The sequence below is a fragment of the Phyllostomus discolor genome, chromosome 15 (assembly GCF_004126475.2).
Source record: "Phyllostomus discolor isolate MPI-MPIP mPhyDis1 chromosome 15, mPhyDis1.pri.v3, whole genome shotgun sequence".
NCBI lineage: Eukaryota > Metazoa > Chordata > Mammalia > Chiroptera > Phyllostomidae > Phyllostomus > Phyllostomus discolor.
Genome location: NC_040917.2, coordinates 8,828,653 through 8,849,090, shown reverse-complemented (window position 1 = coordinate 8,849,090; position 20,438 = coordinate 8,828,653). Strand labels below are relative to the sequence as shown.

General features: G+C 55.4%; 1 protein-coding gene across 1 annotated transcript; it reads right to left on the bottom strand.

The window, feature by feature from the left end:
• Positions 1-2,941: 2,941 nt before the first annotated feature.
• FAM89A (family with sequence similarity 89 member A) lies at positions 2,942-19,995 on the bottom strand. The gene is made up of 2 exons (XM_028531332.2): positions 19,679-19,995; positions 2,942-4,050 (listed from the first exon to the last, which is right to left on the bottom strand). The coding sequence occupies exons 1-2, from the start codon at positions 19,964-19,966 to the stop codon at positions 3,787-3,789; spliced, it is 552 nt and encodes a 183-aa protein (XP_028387133.1). The 5' UTR covers positions 19,967-19,995; the 3' UTR covers positions 2,942-3,786.
• Positions 19,996-20,438: the final 443 nt, after the last annotated feature.

Sequence of the window (20,438 nt, the reverse complement as noted above, 5' to 3'; positions counted from 1 at the left end):
GTTTCCCTAAGACGGCTTTGTTGCTGTATTTAGCAGAGGTTTCACTCAGCTTTCCGGAGGCACTCGCCTTGCTTGTGCTAGTCCCTCCGCGGGTCGGGAGAACCAGACGGGAAACTGGGTGTCTGGGGGCCTGTCCTCAGCTGACCGGTGGCCAGTGAAGCGAGGAGAAAGGTCATGTGCTCTCACCACATCTGGCTGGAACAGGGGCAAAAGGCAGGCCGAAGACACTTTCTCCACAGCCCACCCCAGGTGGTCCCGAGGACCCCACACCACCTAGCGTTTTCACCCAGGAAACTGTGATCTAGCAGGCAGGTGTCAGCTGTCCTTCAGGTGCAACTCCAATGTCACCTTCCGACATAATGGACGGGCTCAGACACGAATCTCTGAACTGAGAGTGCAGCCTCTCAGGGGGACGAGAAGACGGGGTGTGCTTGGGCATTACGACCAGTGACTTGTCTTTGAGCGAACAGATGAAACCGAACAGCCAGCTCGCCCGAAGCGGCATTGGTGGCCATAGAGCCTCCCGTCTCCCTTACGCTGGGCGGATGTGTGTGAGCACAGGCTCTGAGCGAAGCCGGGCCGGCGCACGTAGGAGTCAGACCGAGACCCCGCTGAAAATCACCACACAACAAGCGATTTAATAGTGGAGCCCCGTGCGGTGGACCTGACATCTCCCCGGCACCGCTGTGCCTTCCACGCAGACAGAGCACCAACCGCACGGAGCCTCCATCTAGCTCTGCTCTCCCTCGGCCACGACCTTGGGCAGACCGCTTAACCTGCGTTTTATTGCAGAAATGAAAACGGTTTTGGAACGCACATGGCACTACACACAGCAGCCTGTGGAGGTTTCGTCTCTGGCATTTTCTGCCCCACGGAGAACTTCCCCTTCGGGCCAGCTCAGAGGCTGTCTCCGCCAGCGCCCCCAAGGACCTGCTGAGCCCCCTTCGAGGCCGCCGCGGCCCACGTTTCCTCCCGGGTGGTGACAGTGACCTCACCTGTTAGGTGCTCGGGGAACTGTCCCACCTGCCTGTGTTCTTCATGTGACTCGTCCTGTGTTCTCCGTGCCTGGCTCAAAGGGACCCAGGAAAGAGCGAAATAAATGTGGTTTGAGTGAATGACATCGCTCTGGATTAGGAATGAAAGCAAGGAGCTGGGTGGGTTAAGTGATTGCTGGAAGGCTAACGGAGCTTTTCCAAAACTACCTTGTCTGTTGCCGGACAGAGTAGAGCAGTTTCTCTACCCTGCACCAGCCAACGCTGGACACCTTACTGTCTACCGCACCCTGCTGGCCACTGAGGAGCAGGACAGCCCCACTCCGAACTGACAGGTGACGGTTTCTGCCAGGCAGCAGTGAGGGGCACCCGCTGAATTTGTTCTCCAGTCCTCCGTGGGGCCTTTGCACGGAGTGTGGATCCGAAAACACTGTATGATCTGGTGAGCTTTAATATTCCTTGCCAAGTGGTATTTACAACACGTCTGGAGTAAGAGAAAGTTTGGGGTGATTTTTATAGTGGGTCCAGCAGAAGTAAAGGCCTGCTTGCCTGTGGTTGGTAGGGCATGTGAATGTCTCGCACGAGGTGGACAGCAATTTGAACATCTCACCTAAAATGTCACATGGCGTACTTGAGCGGGATGTCGTCATGTTACAGAATGACACGCATATGATCTTGTGATGAAAAGGGTGGGGGGCATTGCTTGTGCCGGGTCCTGTGTACCCCCTCTGATGGAGCACTGACAGCTGTGGTGGTTCTCCCTGGGAGAAGGCCTGTGTTCACCTTCCTGGCAGTAAGGGCCAGGCCCCTCACGCCTTTGCCCCCTCTGCTTCCGACTCCGACAGAATATCCCACAGCAGCGGGAGGAGGCGCTCTCTGTGAACCACGGCCGTTCCAGAAGAGCCAGAGGCAGCAGACAGGGTGGGGGAGCACACACTCTGAACCAGAGGGACCCCCAGCCCGAGCCAGCGGTGAGCTCGTACCTGGCGATGGTGAGCCTGGTCTCTGAGGCCTGGGACTTGTGGCCGTGCCGGGGGAATGGGGACCGGGGGCCACCAGGAGCCGGCCAGGCAGTTCTGTCGTGCTGGGGGGCACTGCAGTAGCAGAGCTGGCGCTGGGCTGACACACAGCCGCGCTTCCTGAACTTGGTGCACAGCTCTCACCGGCGCATCTTGTTGACATGAGGCCCGACCTGGCAGCCGGGTGGGCGGAAGACGGCGCCTCTCCACCACATTCCCAGGGCTGCACACTCCACGGACCACGCCTGGAACCCCAGATCTCGACCAGACCTGAAACCCACACACATGCCCAGGCCCCATTCCTTCCCACGGAAATCGGAACGGGGCTCAGTATTCCCCTAAAGGACCCTGAAGTGATTCCACCGTGGTCAGGGTTGAGGACAGCTGACCTCAAGTTCAGCTCAGGTTACGCAGGGGCCCAGCCTCGGAGGAACAGACTTCCCCTCGCGTCTGGCAGTTTCAGCTTCTCTTCCCCTCTGAACAGTAGGTCACCAGCTGAAGCCATCCCTCCCTTAGCTGCCCCTTTCAACACAGGAAGCAAGCAGGAAGGAGCTTCCTTCTCTGCACCTCACCCCTGTTCCTGGCACGGGGTCGTGTCCACAACAGCCTGTCAACAAGCCCTTTCGTGAGGATGAGTTTTACTCCCCCTCCTTCACCCCACAGAGGCGCTAGTAAGCAATGATTGCACCAAGACAAAGGAGTGAGGGGTCTAGAGTATCCAAAAAACCGAACAGCCCCGAGACCCCCCTGTAACCGGTGCACTGCAGACCCAGCCCTTCCAAGAAGCCAGCAGGGGAATAAATACAAATTCTTCTTTCAAATTCTTCACACGCCGTATGTAACTTTCTGTATCTGATTCGATTCAATGCATTCAAGCTCTGAAAGTGGATGACTCCGAGTTCAGACCAAAAGAAACACGACCACAGACAAGAGAGTTCAACATTTTATCCTGGTGTTTGGCCTACAAAGTAGAAAGTGTTCATAAAGGGTTTTAATAAATACATTAAGGCTTAAGGTGAGTGACCGCTGCTCTGAGTGAGGAAGGGGTTCCCTCTCTGCCGTACTAGTTACCATTCAGAACGTTTTAAATGAAAAGCGTTTGCCACCCGACACGGGACACGAAGCAGGAGCTTGCCCGCCGCCCCGCTCGACACAGCTCCGCACTCTCCTCCTTCCCCCTGAAGCTGATGGGCAAGAGCGAGACAAGCGTTGACCAGAGAATGCAGCGGATTGGCGTGACCTGATATGTTTGCTTTTTCAGTAAAAAGCTTCCACTGAGTCACCCGGACAGTTAGTAGTGCAGCTTAGAAATAAATAAAAGCTCAACCAAGAGGCTCGAAAACCTCACGAAACAGCAGAAAGGGCTGCCCGCGGTGCTGAGGCGGAACGAGTGAGACGTTAGTGTCGATGCACGGCGAGCTGGAGGCGAACCCGCGGCGGAGGGCACAGACCGTCCGCCGCCTGTCGGGAAGGGTCCAGCTGGAAGTCGTCTGGCAGGAGACACCGCGAGGACCTTCTCTGGGACCCCCTGGTCTCGTCCTGAGTCTCGGCAGCACAGCCTGGGTGCCAGGGTGCCCACGGCACTGCAGAACCTCGGCCATCCAATCGCACTGCCACCAGCGCGCGCGGAGCTCCCTGCCAGCACACCAGCCACACTGGTCCCACAGGCCCGGGGACCGGCCTCTAGGGGGGCAGGGCGCCTCCCGCAAGAGAAGCAAATGCCGACAGTGTGTCTGGAAGTCACCTCCCTCCGGAAGCCTCCCAGAATCTAGAGTCTAGATGGACTCCAGAATCCAGTCCCCGCTGGAGAGGGTGGAGGTGGGCAGCGACAGGTCCCTTGGGGGGCCTCGTTCCCGCCCATCGCCGGGCGAGTTCTGCTCCTGGAAATCCTCTTCCTCCTCGTCGAAGAAGCCGTTCTCCAGGGCGTAGCTGCCGTCGGCGCTGGCAGCCGCCTGGCACGCCCCCTTGTACTCCTGGATGGACTCGTGGAGGCTGTACAGCTGGCAGAGCAGGGACATGTCCAGCTGCCGGAGGCCGACCTTGAGGGAGGGGCGGGAGGAAAAAGAAGAGGTCAGCAGGGAGTTCTGGTTCAGTGGGACGCTCGCCCCAGCCTGCTGGAGCCAGCACACCCCTCCCGCACGGCCGGTGGCTCCGACAGAGCGTCCTGCGGGCAGGTGCTCTGTGGTGCCGGCGCTGAGGCAGCCTCCTCTGTGCGATGCCCACGCCTCAGACACGACTCGCGTGTTGGCAAAGGGTCACTCCCATGGGCACGGGCCACAGCCTGCGGCGGGGTCTCCCCAGCACACCCTGCGAGGCGACGGCATTGCACAGTCGGGGCCCCGGCTGGTTTCGCTTCGGAGGCTGAGACACAGGTGTCCTGTCCTCATGATACGGGGTTCAGCAAAGACTCTGCTGTGACAGTCGCTGTCAGCCCCCTGGGGCCACACAGCCCCCTGGCCAGTGACAGCGGCTCAGCGGTCAGTGCCACGCACTACCCCCAGGAGCCCCCGCGCTCTGACCAGCTTGGCCTCCAGGCCCTCAGGGGAAGGGGTCTGACTGCCTCTCCTCCTGACCTCCCGACAGGGACCGCCCTCCCCCAAGAGGGTGGTGGGACCGACCCCAGGGCAAGCGACTGACCAAGCCCAGCAGGACGGGGCCTCCACAAGTCTCCTGGGAACTCTTTTCACAACAAGCGGTGACAGAACAAGGAATATCTGACAGTCACATAGTGATGACCTGCAAGCTCCTCCCTCCCCACAGCCCACCCCGCAGAAGAGCACAGTCAGGACAGAAAATGCATCGTTTCTATCCACCCCCAAGGGAAGGGTTAAAATCCCCAGGGAAGCCCAGCTCCGACCGGCCCAGCTGACACTCCCCTGTGCGAAAGGCGGGTTCAGTAAGTCTGGGACCCCTGAGCAACGCTGCCAGGGAGAAACTCTCAACAACAGGCCGGGAGGCCGCCTTCTCGCCGTGGCCCTTGGGCAAGCCGGGGACCCCCTCTGGGCCTTGGTGATGACGAAACAGGAAAGTAACTCCTCTTACAGGCCTACCGGGAGGATTAAACAGAACAGCCATTCACTGTACCGATCAGTCATGACCCGTCTCTGTGCCCCAAGGAAGCACTAAAGGGGGGGGGCACGCAGACACCGGAAAAGAGAGCGGTGGTGGAGGACCAGTCCTTACAGTTCCCCAGCAAAGGGCTCTTCCAGGCAAGCCCGTCCGACTTCCACAGAGGGAAGCCGGGGCCTGGAAAGAAACCTTCACCCTGTGACAAGAGAGGGTGTTAAGCTCCAGGCTCTTCTTCACCCCATTCCCTCACTGTGAGTCCCCGAGCACACACTGCCTACCCCTCCATGTGGATCCTCTGAATGGGCCATAGAGAAGGAACCAGATCACGTGAACGTAGCCTATTTTGCTAAGGTGCTCAGTAGAAGACTTCCAGAAAGAGGGACAAGTTCTGTTGTTTCCATAGAGATTCCCCATTATTCTAGAATTCTTCCTACCCTAGAACTCCTACGAGGAGCTGTTCTTAGGAGAAGACCGCCCCACGAGTCAAGGATGTGGCCTCCAGGCCCAGCTCTGCCACCTTCAATGGCTTTGCACAGGCCCCTGCCCTCAACCTGCTCACAACAAGAGGGATTCAGCTAGCCTACAGCGAGCTCAAACACTGCGTGACTAAGTGTAGCAAACCAACAAGTCTTCGCTCTAAATGAACAGCAGGCATCTGGGGGTTTCCCGAGCTGGTCTCAGAGGACACACCTGGCCCCATGGCCCCCTGCTATCGAAGGCACACCCTGAACCCACAGCCACAGGCCTCCAAAGTGGTATCGGCCCAGGCTGCCACATGCCACATCCCAGGTCGGACACCATCGCTCCCGTTCCTGATCAGAGTGTGAGCGTTGGGAAAGTGGGTCCCCAACATTTGTGATTAAAAATTACCCAGACGATTCTGATGCCCAGTTCCAACGAAGAACCAGTGTGGACACGGACACCCTTCCTGGGCCACTCACATTTTCTCCCCCAGAAGCACTGGGTTTCAGGCCGACGAGGCGGGAGGAGCACCAAGAAGGCAGGCTCCGGGGTCTGCCTGCCTGAGCTCAGAGGCTGGCTCTGCCGCCCCCACCCCCCACCCCCGGCCGGACCGATCAACCCCTAAGAGTCAGTGCAACAGCTGCTGCCGCCCTGGCTGCTGCTGTTCTTTTTGTTACTCTCTTCCACTCTGACATCCAGCGGACCCAAAAGGAGACCTTCCAACCAGCTCATTCATCTTCAAACAGACGTAATTACTCTTCACACAAAGTCACAATCGGCCACCCGTAGGCTCTATGGAGGCCTGACACCAGGTGTGACCGCCTCACACACAAACGTAATTTCTCTCTTTCCTTTCTTGAAGGTAACGTCCCTCTTCTCCCTCTGCCCCCTGAGAAAACTACCTGGCTTCTCCAGCTAACGTCCTCGGGTCCTTCTGCTGCTTGCGAGGACGTTCTGGTCCATCAGCCATCTAGACTTTTCTTCTGGACTCCCTCCAACTTTCCAAGAGTCCTCCACAGTATCCGGATTTGAAAACAAAAACCAAGCCACGAGATTCTGACTCAGCCCGTCTTTTCTAGGACTCAATACAAGGAACAGAAACTTGAATAACATAAGTCACACCCTCCCGGAGTCTCACCAACATCTGCTCCAAAAGTAATAAAAGACTCATCTGGAACCCTCGAGACCCTCCTCCTGAGCCACTCTGGCCCCCGGGGGTTGCCTGGGCGACCCATGACAGTCCCCCACGCTGGGGCTGCGCGACGGAACAAGAGAGAAGCGGCAGCAAGCAACACACCTTTGGACCCGATGTGACCTTCACCTCCCTGGGGCCTGGGCTCGGCACCCTCGCTGGGTTTCGGAGGCTCTGGCTGCCCACAACACAGGACCGCCCCAAGACCCACAGTCCCAAGGCTCTTCCCTTAAGCAGGTGCCGTTTCCGAGGGGCCCCAGGCCTGGCAGGACACCCACCGGGCCAGAGTGGGGAGCGGTGCTGAACCCTCCCCACTGCGGCGGCCGATGACTCACAAAGCTGCCGTGTCATCGGGCGGAACGCTGGCCTAGAAACAGAGGTCTGACCCGCCCGCCCGCCCGGGAACAAGGTCGGTCTGGAACACACACCTCTCACCCAACCCAGCAGGCGCCGAGCACTCAGACCGACTGAACAGGGTTCCAAACACACTCACACACGCGTGCATGCCCACACACGACCCAGCTCCTCTGCTTTCTTCAGGCGCCACGCTTTCTCGAGTTTACCAGAAACCCTCCGAATGAGCTACAAGGACGCGAGGCAAGTAACTACATGAACAAACCCAGCTTCCACGCAGGCCACCTCTGCCTCAGCTGTGGGTGTTCAAACACTCGCCCTTGAGCTTTCTACAGGGACGCTGGAAATCCGTAGGTGGCATTCCATAATCTGTGCTCGCCTCCCTGCACCTCACGTAGTGGGTCTGGTTGAGGCGCCCTCGCCCAGTCTGTCCCCCACCTGTCCCCACCGCACCTGTTAGAGCCTCCTTGCTCCCCCAGCCCAACGCCAGCCACCCCTCCGTTCTGAGGCTTTGAGGGGCTCAGCCGCAGACGCCCCTCACTTTTCCCTCGCCGTCTCTGCCTGTCCCGGAGCACTCACCGTTCTCTGCCTCATACCACAGCTCACTCGTGAGTGAGTCTTCTCTCCCCTAATCAGGGACACACCTGTAGTGCGGAGACACGACTCCGCTTGGGGCCCCCTGGCACCCAGCAAGAGCCCGGCAGGGCAGACGGGCAGGGGAAGCACCCAAGCCACCCTCCCGGGGAACCTCCGGCTGCAGAAGCAGCTGGCAGTGGGGTCAGGCTGGATCGGCAGGCCCTGAGCTACATCCCACGGGCAGGCTCAGAGGCAGCGGGCTGAGCAGGCAGCCCTCTGTGCCCGAAGCACCCCCAAGTGCCCAAGGTAAGCCTCAGACCACACAGTTTTAACCACATCATTGACAACACACCTCTTGCCTGGCGGGAGCAGAAGACACAAACCCGAGTTTCCTCCCCGGGTGCTGGCAAGAGGCGAGCTGTGTGTGCCAGGAGAGACCCGAGACGGCCAGCCCCCAAGTCAGCGTCTGGACACCGAGGCGCGAGGGTCTGGGGATGTGGGAGGGGACAGAAGGGTCGTCCAAGAGAACTGAGCTGCAATTACATCTCAGGACGTGATTAGATCCCCCACGAAAAAACTTCTCATCCTTTGAAAAACAAAGTTGGGAGTCAACCCACTACCTTCCCACCTCCCCCAGCCCACCACCAGCCCAGGGAGCCTATGGTCTCAGTGATGGGTCCCCACATGTCCCCAAGGGGCGGCCCATCTCCTAATCCACAGCTGGATGCAGAAAACACAGCTCTTTTTTGAAGGCACACCCTAAAAGAAAAATCCAGGTGGGCTCATTTAAGAAAAATCCAGAATGCGAAGATGTGCAGCCCTTCACTCCAGACCTTCAGGCGAGAACAGCACGTTCATCTCCTCTCATTTCTGTGGCTCTAAGCTGCCAGCGGGATTCCAGCCTCCCTCCGTCCAGGCTTCCTGCTTCCTTCCTGAGCTCCTTCTCCTCTTTCCTGCAGGCCCCGCTGCACCCGCCTACGGCACTCAGGTGCACGAGAGCCCACCACATCAACAATGGGGCCGAACAGTCCCAAACCACCCTCGGAAAGGGTTTCCGAAGTTCACAGTGGGCTGGCAGCTGCAGAAACACACCTTGGGCGGGGGCGGTGGCTCCCCATGGGGTTTCGGGTCACTCAGTCCCTGCACGCCTTTGGCAGAGGTGGGGGTGAGGGCAGGGAGGATTTCTTCCTAACTTTTAAAATATTGTAATAGAAGAAATGTTACCATGAGGAAAAAAGCCTTAGGAGATGAAAGGAACCTTTAAAGGGAAAATTTTTTGTTGACTCCAAACAGTATCATGAAAAACTTTTGGCTAGTTTTTTAGAAATAAAAACAATTGTATTAAAGAAAACGTCTGTTTTGTTTAAGAAACGAAAAGTAAAAGTCAGGGTAAATCACTAGTACGTTTAAGAGACATAAACAAAAGCAGCTTCCTCCCAAACACAGCAATGAGCAGGAAACAAAACCTGAAGGAAGCGGCTCCTTGAGCCTGGCTCCGCGCTGAGCAGGCTCCAGGGGGCAGCTGGCCGGGAGGCAGGTCCGGGCACTGGGATGGGGGAGCCTCAGGAAGTCACACTGGGGCCAGCTGGGAAGTGAAACCCCGGCCCACCACCAGCCCACCACCTCCTGTCGCTACAATTCCTCGACCTGAGATGAGAAGCAGCCCAGCTCACACGGGACGGGGGACGTTAAGCCGTAGAATCAGAAACTATAGTACGGGGTCCTGAAATAGAGGGACAGACGCAGAGAAAGTTTCTTATCTGAAAGTTTAGGTACACACATAACGGGTGACGGGAGTGTGGAAAATTACGGTAGCGGCGCACGATAAACCAGGCAGTCATTTGTAAGCGCGAGGAGTTCCGTAGGTGCCCGAGTAGAGCAGAAGCCCAGGTCTACTGGTCGAGTCGCAGAACAGTATGTGCTGTGCAGCAGGGCCCCACTTCGTGCGTTTATGCACACACGTCTGCAAGCTTTCGACTGGGAGGGGACGTGCTGGTTTGCAGAACTTACTTCTGGAAAGCGCAGTTGGGTACTTACAGCCTTTTGCACTGCCTGATTGTTTTTTCCCAACAAGCACGATACTCTTACATTTAGAAATTATAATAGCTCTGGCTGCTGCGGCTCAGAGGACTGAGAGCCAGCCTGTGAACCAAAGGGTCGCTGGTTCGATTCCTAGTCAGGGCACATGCCTGGGTTGCAGGCCAGGTCCCCAGTAGGGGGCACACATGAGGCAACCACACATTGATGTCTCTCTCCCTTTCTTTCTCCTTCCCTTACCCTTTTTAAAAAATAAATAAATAACTGATAACAACTTAAAAAATAAAAATAAAAATTAGTTATAATAAAAAGGTATAATAAAATGGGTGGACACTACTAGTTAAACTGCATGCTTGGAAAACCTTTGTGGAGAACGGATTGGCAAAATCTGTCAAAAGCCTTCAAATGCTGCATAGCTTTTAATCAGTACCTAGCTCACCCTAGGGACTGACTGTAGAGTGGACAATCGGAACTGTACACAAGTGTGCAACAGATCCCCAGCCCGGTTCTGGGCGGTAGGCGTTGATTCTGTCAAGGTGAAGAAATTAAGCACTGAAAGGCAGCAGAGCAGGGCGCCGGGCTGGGTCTGCAGGACACCGCCGTGGTGCCGGCAGCACGGCTCTGACCACTGGGCAGCACTGCCTGCAGCCCGCATGGGAAGGAGGGTGCCACACTGCCAGCCCCGGCAGAGCAAGCTGCTGAGTTCACGGGTGATTTTTATTTTGGGCTTTTCTGAATCGTCTACATTTTCTGCTATGGATATGCGTCCACTTAATGATGAGAGAACTTTTAAAGTTACCTTTTTTTTTTTTAAATGTGATGACTGAACAATCACATACGGACACTTGTAAATGTATCTCAGACGAGACTGGGCGAACGCCCCAAATCTAATCAGGGTGTCTACTGCATATCCGCAGGACTGGAATGTAATAAAGCAAGCAGCGGCCTAATGAATCGTAACCTGATTTCTGAATAAAGGATGTGTTGACAGCAGGCTGCTGACCTGCATACTGTTTAGAAAAGGAAAAGCAAAGAGAAAGACTTCTCGTAGGGAAAGGGCTATGAGCTCTCCTAACTCGGCTCCCAAGCTTGACAGACAGACCCCTGTAGGGCCTCCCAGCTCCCCCATGGGATGTGGCTCTGTCTGCTGTGAACCTTCTCCTCCCCTGGGCAGAAGTGCATTTTGCTATTTGACCAGCTGCATCTCCTGTAAATGATTGACTGATTGATTTCCTTGCCAGAAGACATTTTTTCATTGCTTTGAGAGAGAGGTAAGAGAGAAATATCAAGTGCTTGCCTCTCACAGGCTCCCCAGTCGGGGATCAAGCCCCACAGCCTTTTGGTGTAGGAGATGACGCTCCAGCCAAATGAGCCACACCAGTCAGGGCTCCTGCAGATGCTTCAGACTCACCAGGCTGAGGACTAGACTCGGAAGAGCCGCGGGGACTCAGAAGCACAACACAGACCACTGAATCCAGAGCCGTAGCTCAGCCCACTACCCCTACTCCTCCCAGAAATCCCTCCCCCAGGTAAGGCGGTCTGAGCTGGGTGTTCCCGTAAGCCAGCCGGCGTCCTTGCAGAGAGCCCGTTCCGCGACTGAGCAGTTCCCGTGCGGACATCCTTGTTTATTCCCAACCCAAACTAGTGTTTGCACCAAGTCAGCCCATTTCCTCTTGTGCTGGCCCAGGCACACAGGAAGAAAAGCAGTCGACCATTTTCTTCGAGAAATGTCTTTGCACATCCTTTTACTTTTTTCCTGATTATATAAACGTCACATTCAAATACATTAAAAATTCAGTGGTTTGTAATTCTATGAGCCGGTGCTCCCTAATTCCATGTTCTACAGCAGCAGTCTTCGAATGTTTTGCCTTGGGACCTCTTTTTACTCTTAAAATACTGAGGATCCCAGAGCTCCTGTTTATAACTATTAATATCCACCTTGTGAGGAATTTAAACTGAGAGATTTGATTATTAATCCGTTTAAAAACAATAATATACCCATTACATGTTCATGTAATAACGTTTTTTTATGAACAATAACATTTTGTAAATCATTTTCATGTCTGGCTTATCTGCTTCTGCATTTGATCCTTTGTGGCGTGTTGCTTTGGTTGAAGAAAATGAAGAAAATCTGGCCTCACACCGAGGTGTCACTGGGAAAGAACGGAGCGCTTTAACAGCCTTTGGATAATTGCGGTGATTCTTCTTCGACGCTCCCCTTCAGTTGGCTGCAGTGTGGAACCACCAACTTGTCACACTCTCTTGCACTAAAATCCACCAGTCTTGCACTTTGGATGGACCTGTTCATCAAGCAGGACTGCACTATCAAGCATTAGTGATAAGAGAAGTGTGGAAAATTGATTCACTGAATTATGCAGCTCTTCCAAAGAGTGATACATTTCCTACTTAATATTTTATAAGTTACATTTGTCAGTATGACCACCACGTAATTACAGACCCCGAAGGGAGCCGTTGGAAGGTCAGCTTGTATTCTGTCATTTTCTTGAATGACATCCAATTAACCGAAATTCCCTTGCTACAAGAGGAGGTGCAGTTAAGAAAGTCTGAAGCTAAAATCAGAAAACCAGCTTCGTGGACAACACATAGAAAACTTCAGGTCAACACCTAATGCTTTTCAGAGAACCGACAAAAAAAGCTACAGAAAGTGGCTGGTGTCCACCCTGTTTATCTCCCCAAAGCCTCACCTCCATTGTGATCATTCATTTAAATCTCTGCTGCTCCTTGAGGTCAAACATGACACCTTATTGTTTCGACTTGCATATCTGTGGTATTAACGGATGTTAAACAGCTGCTCATTTCTCTCTTAACTGTGTTGAACTTGGCTATTTTATCTCCAATTCTAAGTACAGTCAACAACCTAATAAAACAGCCTCTCTTCACGTTCTTAGTCTCCAGGCGCATTTGGGTGACCTTCCGCAGCCAGGCCTCTCCGGGCTGGGGCCGCCCCTCCCGTGGACAGCACTGGCCAGAGGACAGAGGCCTCCCTTCCCCAGCCCCCAACCCCCGTCAAGGACAGCGCCTCCCTCCCCACTCCTTAAAGACAGGATTCTCACGCCTGCGAAACTAGGCCAGCCCAGGGCTCTGAGGGCCAGTCAAGGAAGCGCACAGAAAGTGCTCATAAAAACTGAAAAGGCCCCCAACGTCTTTAAAAATGTCTGTAGGACCCTACGGAAGGCCAAGAGTTTTCCTGCCTCCCGAGTTCTTGGCGAAAAATAAACATCTGTGTTAAGTGTCTGCGAAGGACCGAGCCACAGGAGAGAAGGAGCAACCCAGCGAGCTCTGCCGACTTATCACTTGGAAACATCTGGAACATGTGGGCAAGGAAGGGGGTGACTAGGAGGCCAAGGCTCCGGAGAAGGAACCTGGGCGAGAGGGGCGAGTATCTGACCCAGCCAGTCCCCAGGCTGGCTTCCTGTTCACGGAGCCCGCGGTCCGTCTGCAGGCCTTCCTGCACAGCGCCGTGAAAGCTCGCGCTGTTCCAGCCGGGGCCTGAAGTGAGTGTGTGTGTGTGTGTGTGTGTGTGTGTGTGTGTGTGTGTAGTTAGGTGGGCCTTCCAGAAGCTAAACCACGAAGCTTCCAGCTGCTGCTTGGTGGGAGGGGAGTGCGCCAGGGCCACAGCCCTCTTCTCCAGCCCACCCGGGGGGGCAGCCTTGCCCACCTAGCCTCGAAGATCTACAGCAATGCGGAGCCAGGGGGGTGGGGCACTGATGCCGTCCACATGCAAACATGTCTGGGCACCGGCTTGTTCGAGACCCCCTGTGAGTGAAGAGGTGTCCGACGTGCCAAGGACCGGGCATTTGATGCTCACATTTATAGACACACATCTCCAACCAAAGCGGGGTGGGGGCTGTGCCGTTTGGAAGGTGCTTCTGAATTAGGAGCAATATTAGTTTATGGTTTCTGCAAAAAGGTACAAGAATAGTTAGGTAAATATTAAGTGGTAGGAAAAAAACACCTTTCAGTCCTTTATACCCTGAAATCTTGGTAGTATAAGCAGAACCTCACTGAGAGAGAACATCAAAGGACCAGTGACCCCACCGCTGGCCCTTCCTGCCCACCCCGCCCCACAGACACACATGGTTCTCACGGGCACAAGCTATCAAAGAGACTTAGTTAGTTTTTTTCTTTTTGGTGAGGATACTTGGATGGGGACAAGTGTTGTACAGGATAATTATGGCCTAAAAAAATTTCTTTTAAATGGGTGCAACTTTTTTTAAAGGTTTTTAATTTAACTTTATTTATTTTTAGAAAGAGGGGAAGAGAGGGAGAAAGAGAGGGAGAGAAACATCAGTGTGTGGTTGCCTCTAACGTGGCCCCCACGGGGGACATGGCTTGTAACTCAGACATGTGCCCTGACCGGGAATCGAACTGGCAACCCTTTGGTTCGCAGCCCATGCTCAATCCACTGAGCGACACCAGACAGGACCATGGCCTAAAAATTTTAACAACTGTTGCAGACAGCGTAATTGTTGGTGAACGGGGTCCAGCAGCAAACTTGCACCCCTCTTCCTAGTCTGCTCCCAGTTCTTTGCATGAAGTGGGTTTACAACCAAGTATGGCTGTGCACATGACCTCGGGGACACCATGCATGGCGCGGTAGGTAGGTACTGCTCCTGTGCCCACGTGATTTTATGACAGAGCGCACTTCTGCAGGTGCCACAAAGATCCAGAAAGGCATGAGGGCAAAAGAATCCTATTGCTACCCAAAAGGATACTTCATGGCAGTTAATTCTTATTTTCCAGTAGGGGATCTGGAGCCTAAAGTAGTGAAGTGAGTTGCCAAAATTATATCACATAGTTATATAACAAAATTCAAGCCCTTGATACCTGGTTCATAAGCGTTGTGACTCTTAAAGGGCCCACAAGAAACACAGACCCTCCCAGATTCTGACCCTGTAGGGATGAGAAGGAGCTCAGGAATCTGCATTTAAGCAAGCAGCCTGGGGCACGCCCAGGCTGGAGGGCCATCCTCTGGGTAACGCCAGGATGAAGAATGCATGAACAATGCGGGTGGAAGGCAGCACTAAAGGCCATCCATCGGACAGCCCGAGGCTCCTCTGCTCCACACCCACCAAGAATGGGAGATAAGGCCCTCCTGCCAGATGGCATTCCACAGGCGACTTGAGGCCAGACCTTTACCTTGACCCTTTGGAAGACTGCAGCCTCCTCGCTAAGACCCTGGTTTCACATGTAGGACAAGAGCTGAGCTCCGCTGGGATGTGCGCTGCCCAAGCTAATGCTCGGCCCTGGGAAGAGAGTTCACTGCGCAAGCCCGCCAGGCCTTCCGTTACCCACTCAAATGCGGGGAAGGTCAGTGTAGCTGGTCTCAGGCATCACACATTTTCCCTGACACTGAATTCTTCGCCCAAACCACTGCAGTTCAGGAACTCAAAAGGTCCCTGTGAATGACTTCCCACTTGTGCGCAGGTAGGTGACCAAGTCAACTGTTCGATGGTTTGAAGAATAAACAAACGGAGGCAAAGAGGTTCCACGTCAGAGCTGTTAGAACCTGGTGCTGCTGATCTGGGGAGGGGAACCCAAGGGTCCCCAGGGATGCTGCCCCATGAAGGTGTCCTGCCCCTAAGTCTGAGGCTCTCTTTTGGCCTCTGCACTTCTGTGGGACTCTTCTGGGTGCATAAGCTCTATATGCACTAACCTCACAGAGCGGTGGGCGGCCCAGCAGACATCTGTGTGACGAAAGGTGTGGGCCAGGCACCTGACTGACAGAGTCAAGGGTCCCCTTCAGCCCCGTGCAGGGATTTGAACTACCAACCAAGAGCCTAGCAGCTTAGCAGGTCAAAATCTTTCAAACACTGTGGTCTTGTGGACAAAGGATTCTTATATACAAAGAGATATGTAGTGAATACCTAGTATTTGGCTGCCCAGCACGCCCCTCCTCCATATCTGCAAACTGTCCTTTCTTTGGAGAATCCCCAGCCTCCCACGTGATCCTGACCTCAGGCAGGCATGATAAGCTGGCCCAGACTGGCCAGGCCACTGGAGCTGGGCACACTGGCATCCTTCGTCACAGTATGTACAAACTGGAACTAAGATGTGTGACCGAAACTGACAGTGGTGACACCGTTAAAAGCCACGTTCCAAAACGTAGCAAAAATGAAATGGCAGGCCCCTCACCGGTGTAGTTCAGTTGGTCAGAGTGTACTCCAGTAAATGAAAAAAAGATCACAGGTTTGGTCCCGGTTATGGCAGCTGGGAGAGAAAACCAATTGGTGTTTGTCTCTCACTAGGAGGTTTCCCTCCTTCGCTCGCTCTCCCTCCCTTCCTCTCTTTCTAAGTGTGTTCCCAGGTGAGGACAGGAAGGAAGGAAGGAAGGAAGGAAGGAAGGAAGGAAGGAAGGAAGGAATGGGGGGAAGAAGGGAGGAATGGGGGCAGGGAGACAACAGCACCAGACCTCCTGGGTTCCCCAGCAGCCCCATCCTAGTCCGTCTCTGTATCCGTCCAGCCCTGCACCAAGACTCTCCTTTTGCAAGAGCTACTGAGTTTCCACAACCCACCCGGAGTCTGTGGTCAGAAACTGAGACATGCTCTAAGCTACAGCAACCATATCAGTGCAAAGGTGGCCCCGTCTGTCGGCCAGATGGGCTACACTCCTTAGCGTCCAGATGGCTCCTGGTCCTCTTCGAGTCCTCCACAGCCCTTTACACCTGCCATACACTCAGTAAGCATCTGCTGAATGTGATCTAAGAATAGTCTCTGATGTTTAAAAAATCCAACCAACTCAGCTGCTTATTTGAATAGACCGTTTCTGGTCTCTGGCATAATAACCACCTGAGTGACCATCACAGCTTTCTACATGGGCCCAACGGGGGAGGGGAGAGGGCCTCAGGGCCATACATGATTTCAGAGGAGGGGTCCCCGGGACAGGAAGTGCTGAAAGTTGGAGTGGAAACCACGACTTTCAGAGCAGGGCAGGGCGTCACCGATCATGGGACAGACCTCTGCCCACACAGGCCCCCCTGCCCTCGCAGCCCTGGACACCAGCTTCCCCCAGATCCCGCTCACCATCCCGTGATCGATTCTCTCCAAACCTAAATACCTGCTCCTGCCTCCAGCTCCGCATTCTCAAGCGTTTCAAACACTCACCCACTGATGTCACGGCAAACTACCTTCCCCCCAAAGCAGCCACTCCTCCCAACTCCCCTGATGCTGTGACAAACCCCACCTTCCCTGTGACAGATCATCAAGGTTATCACTGCTATCTAATGGGATCCTATGAAGTGACCGAAGACATTATATATCTTGACCTGGAAAATGTTTGTAGCCTGTGCTCCCAAAAAGCAAACCAGAATGCATGGCGTGATCTGTGCGTGTGGATGTATGCAGATACACGCATGCAGGCAGCATAATGCAACATTACACAGGCCCAGGAGCGGGACACAGCTGGCTGAATTTATGACCACAGGGGCGGCACCTAAATTTTGAGTAACTTTTTAAAACACTATAAAATAGACTCTGAGGGTCTATCTGATGGAGAAGTTACGAGATGATGTATGGGTACAGATGGCATTGACCTTGTGCTCCCACAGGAAGTATCCCCAAAATATGAACAGTGATTATCTCTAGGGGCGAGGACTGTAATTTTGAATTGTTTTGCTTTGCTGAACTTTCCACAAAAGGCTGGAGTCACTTCTGATTCCTTTGCATCACCTTCCCGCACCCTAGTACTTAACCAGCAATTCCGACAGGTTCTGCTTCAGAGACGTGTCTCCTTATATAAGGTTCTTGTTCCACATTTGCAGGTCCCCACCCTGCTGGAGGCTCTCACTTCCTCCCCGCACACCTGTAGCATCTCATACTCCCTTCTGCACCCTCCCATCCAACTCATTCCCCAAACTCCAACTCCGCACCAGTCTCCTGCTCCAACCCTTGCCTGGCTACCTGAGGCTTTCTGTCACCCTTGGCCCGTGGTCCCAGCCCCTGGAGAGCACAGTGTTACCGTGCCTCCCCACGCGGTTCCCAGGGCAGCACTCAGTTCCTGGTTGCTACCCTATGGCCTTTTCCCTTGTTAAAACTCCGTGGCCTTCTGAGGCCTCCATGTGCCCTCGGCTGCAAGCCAGGCCCCTCTCTGTGCTGCAGAAAACAGGGATTAACCACATTCTGCTATGAATGCTAGTTGCATCCCTTGACACAGACTTGAGCTCAGGCATTCAAATTACATAGATCAACACACACCATTCTGCAAATAATTCAGGAATGAACTCCCAGCTCTTATCTCACAAATCCCCCCCAATGGGAGCCTCAGCTGAAGGTGACCGCTCAGACCTCAGCCCTCACAGCCCTAAGTTAGTAAATCTCTCCAAAGACCTCAGTACTTTCAGTGACCTTGTGACACTTCTCTGAAGGGACCTGTCAAGGCCTGTAGCCCTGTCTTCTCTTTATCTTAGCTGAATACAAAACAGACACATCCTGGCTGTTTATTTTCCTTGGGCTGTGAACAGGCTGCTAGGCTAGGGAGAGCTCCGGCCCAGGGCACACTGATCAGGTCGGGCTGTACTTGAGTCGCCCCAGAGGGACCTGGAAAAGTACTCTGGGGCATGGCAGGCTGACTCCCAGGCCACCCCAGCGAGGCTCCAGAGCATGTTTATAAACCGGAAAGTGTGACTGACTGCAGGAGTGGCCCCGACGCTTTCCTCTCTCAGTCCCAGTATGAAACTTCAGGGGCGGGGAGGGGTCCCCTTCCCATGTCAGCCTCACATTTATCCTACATCCAAGTTCAGACCGTCACCATACCAGGCATGGGTTTATCTAATTCAAATGCAGCCCTGGTTTCTATGCATGTCTCTTAATAAATAAAAAACAGTTGTTTGGCATTGAAGTGGTTTTATAAGAAGCTTAAAGCATCTTCTCAGAGAAGGCTGGAATCACTTCACTGCCAGATGCAGAGTGAGAAGACAGTATCTGATTGATTTAAAAGTGTGAAGCCTGCTTTTCTAGATTCAAGTCTCAGTTTCCAGAACAGATATGCTCCTCTTAAAAAAAAAAAAGGATGCATACATTGAATTTCTCTAAGCAATATCTAGATGCATATTTAAAGGAGTCATATGATAAATGTTTGCAAACTAATTCATGGGGGGGAGCAGCTTTCATATATTAGACTTCCTAACTAAAGAATGCCTTTATTTACCTGTACTAGGACAGGGAAAGGACCCGCACTAGATGGGAGAATTGGGCAGACTCTGAAACGGGGGGGGCAGCCAGGAGGAGAAAACTGGGGAAAGGCTCAGTGACACCTACATCCAAGCCCTTGCCCCGCTTTTGGCGTCACCCTAAGTCGCGTGTCCTGATCCACAAACACGTCCCGGACTTCTCAAGGGCTGAGGGAAACTGCGTCTGCAGCCCAGACACAACCCGACGACCCGCAGGGGCCTCCCCCAGACGGGAGGGCACAGCTGCCCGGCGCCGAGAGCGGTTAGGGGCGCCTTCGCCTTCAGCACCATCTGCGGCCGCCCCCCTCGCGGTAATCGGATTCTGCTGGCGCCGCCTGGGGTGCGGGGGAGGGGAGAGGGCTGTTGCAAGCTGTCGTCTACACTCGCTCGGACAAAGCTGTCCTCCCCAGGGCAGGAAAGCACGATCGCACACCGCTCTCAACCCCGCGGGCGCAGTCGCAGCCGCAGCCCTTCCCCGACGCGGGAAGTCGGCTGCCCTCTGCGAGGGGTGACAAAGGCGCCTCCCGCCACCGCAGTTTCCGAGCCCGCGGGACAGCGGCGGCGGGTCTCTGAAAGCTGCCCTGTGAGAGTGGGGACCCTCCCCGGGCGATGGTCCCATCGCGGGCACAGAGAGAGCAAGTAAAAGGGGAAGCTCAGAGGGCAGTGCCCGTCTTCCGCGCCGACTCCCGGGGCAAAATAAACATTGAGGGGCGGGTGGGCGCGGGGACTTCCGGAGCAGGCTCCGGTCCCGCGAACTCGCCCCCCACGCGGCCCGCGGAGCCCTCTTACCATCTCCTTGCGGAGCAGGGCCAGCGCGGCGTCCAGGTTGGGCGGCTTGGTGGGCAGCGCCGAGCTCCGGGCGCCGCCGCCGCCCCCCGCGCCGCCACGGCTCAGCTCGTCCTGGATGCGCGACTTCTGGGCGTACAGCCGCTCCAGGTGCCGCCAGCCCCCCGCCGCGCCGCCGCCGGACGCCGAGTGCAGCAGCCCGCTCAGGCTCTTGGGCAGCGGGGGCAGCCCGTCCACCCGCAGCCCCCGCGCCGCGCCCGCAGCCTCGGGCGCAGCTCCGGCCCCGCTCATCGCGCTGGCCCGGCCACGCGCCCGCGCCGCAGCCGCCCCAGCCCTGGCTCCCCCGCGGCCACGCCCCCTTCCCGCCGGCGCCCCACCCACTTCCCGCCCCGCCCCGCCCCGCCCCGCCCCGGCCGGCGTGCCCGCCCGCGCGCTAGCCCCCTGGAGCCCAGGCGTCCGGCTTACTTCCAGCCCCGCCCACGTGCCCCAGCCCCGCCCCCACCTGTTTTCCGCCGCGAGCCTGGCTGTCTCCTACTCCGCCCCTTACCCTCCGCCACACCCCCGCCCCGGCGCCTGCCCGGGTCGCCTGTGCGCCTCCGCGCTGTGTCCGCCCTCGCTCACCTTTAGCCTCTCAGGGGACGCCCCCCACACCTGCCCACGCACCTCCGGGACCGGTCCCTGCCCCGGCTGCCCCACTCCTGGCCAGGCGGGTTCCCCAAACAGCCCCCAAAGCTGCTCACAGTGACCGACGGGGACCCTATTT

Bases quoted from the DNA above. Each gene is read 5' to 3' on its own strand.
- FAM89A (XM_028531332.2), bottom strand. From the start codon at position 19,966: ATGAGCGGGGCCGGAGCTGCGCCCGAGGCTGCGGGCGCGGCGCGGGGG. The intron at 4,051-19,678 runs GTAAGAGGGCTC...CCCTCCCTCAAG, and splicing joins CCCTGCTCCGCAAGGAGATG to GTCGGCCTCCGGCAGCTGGA.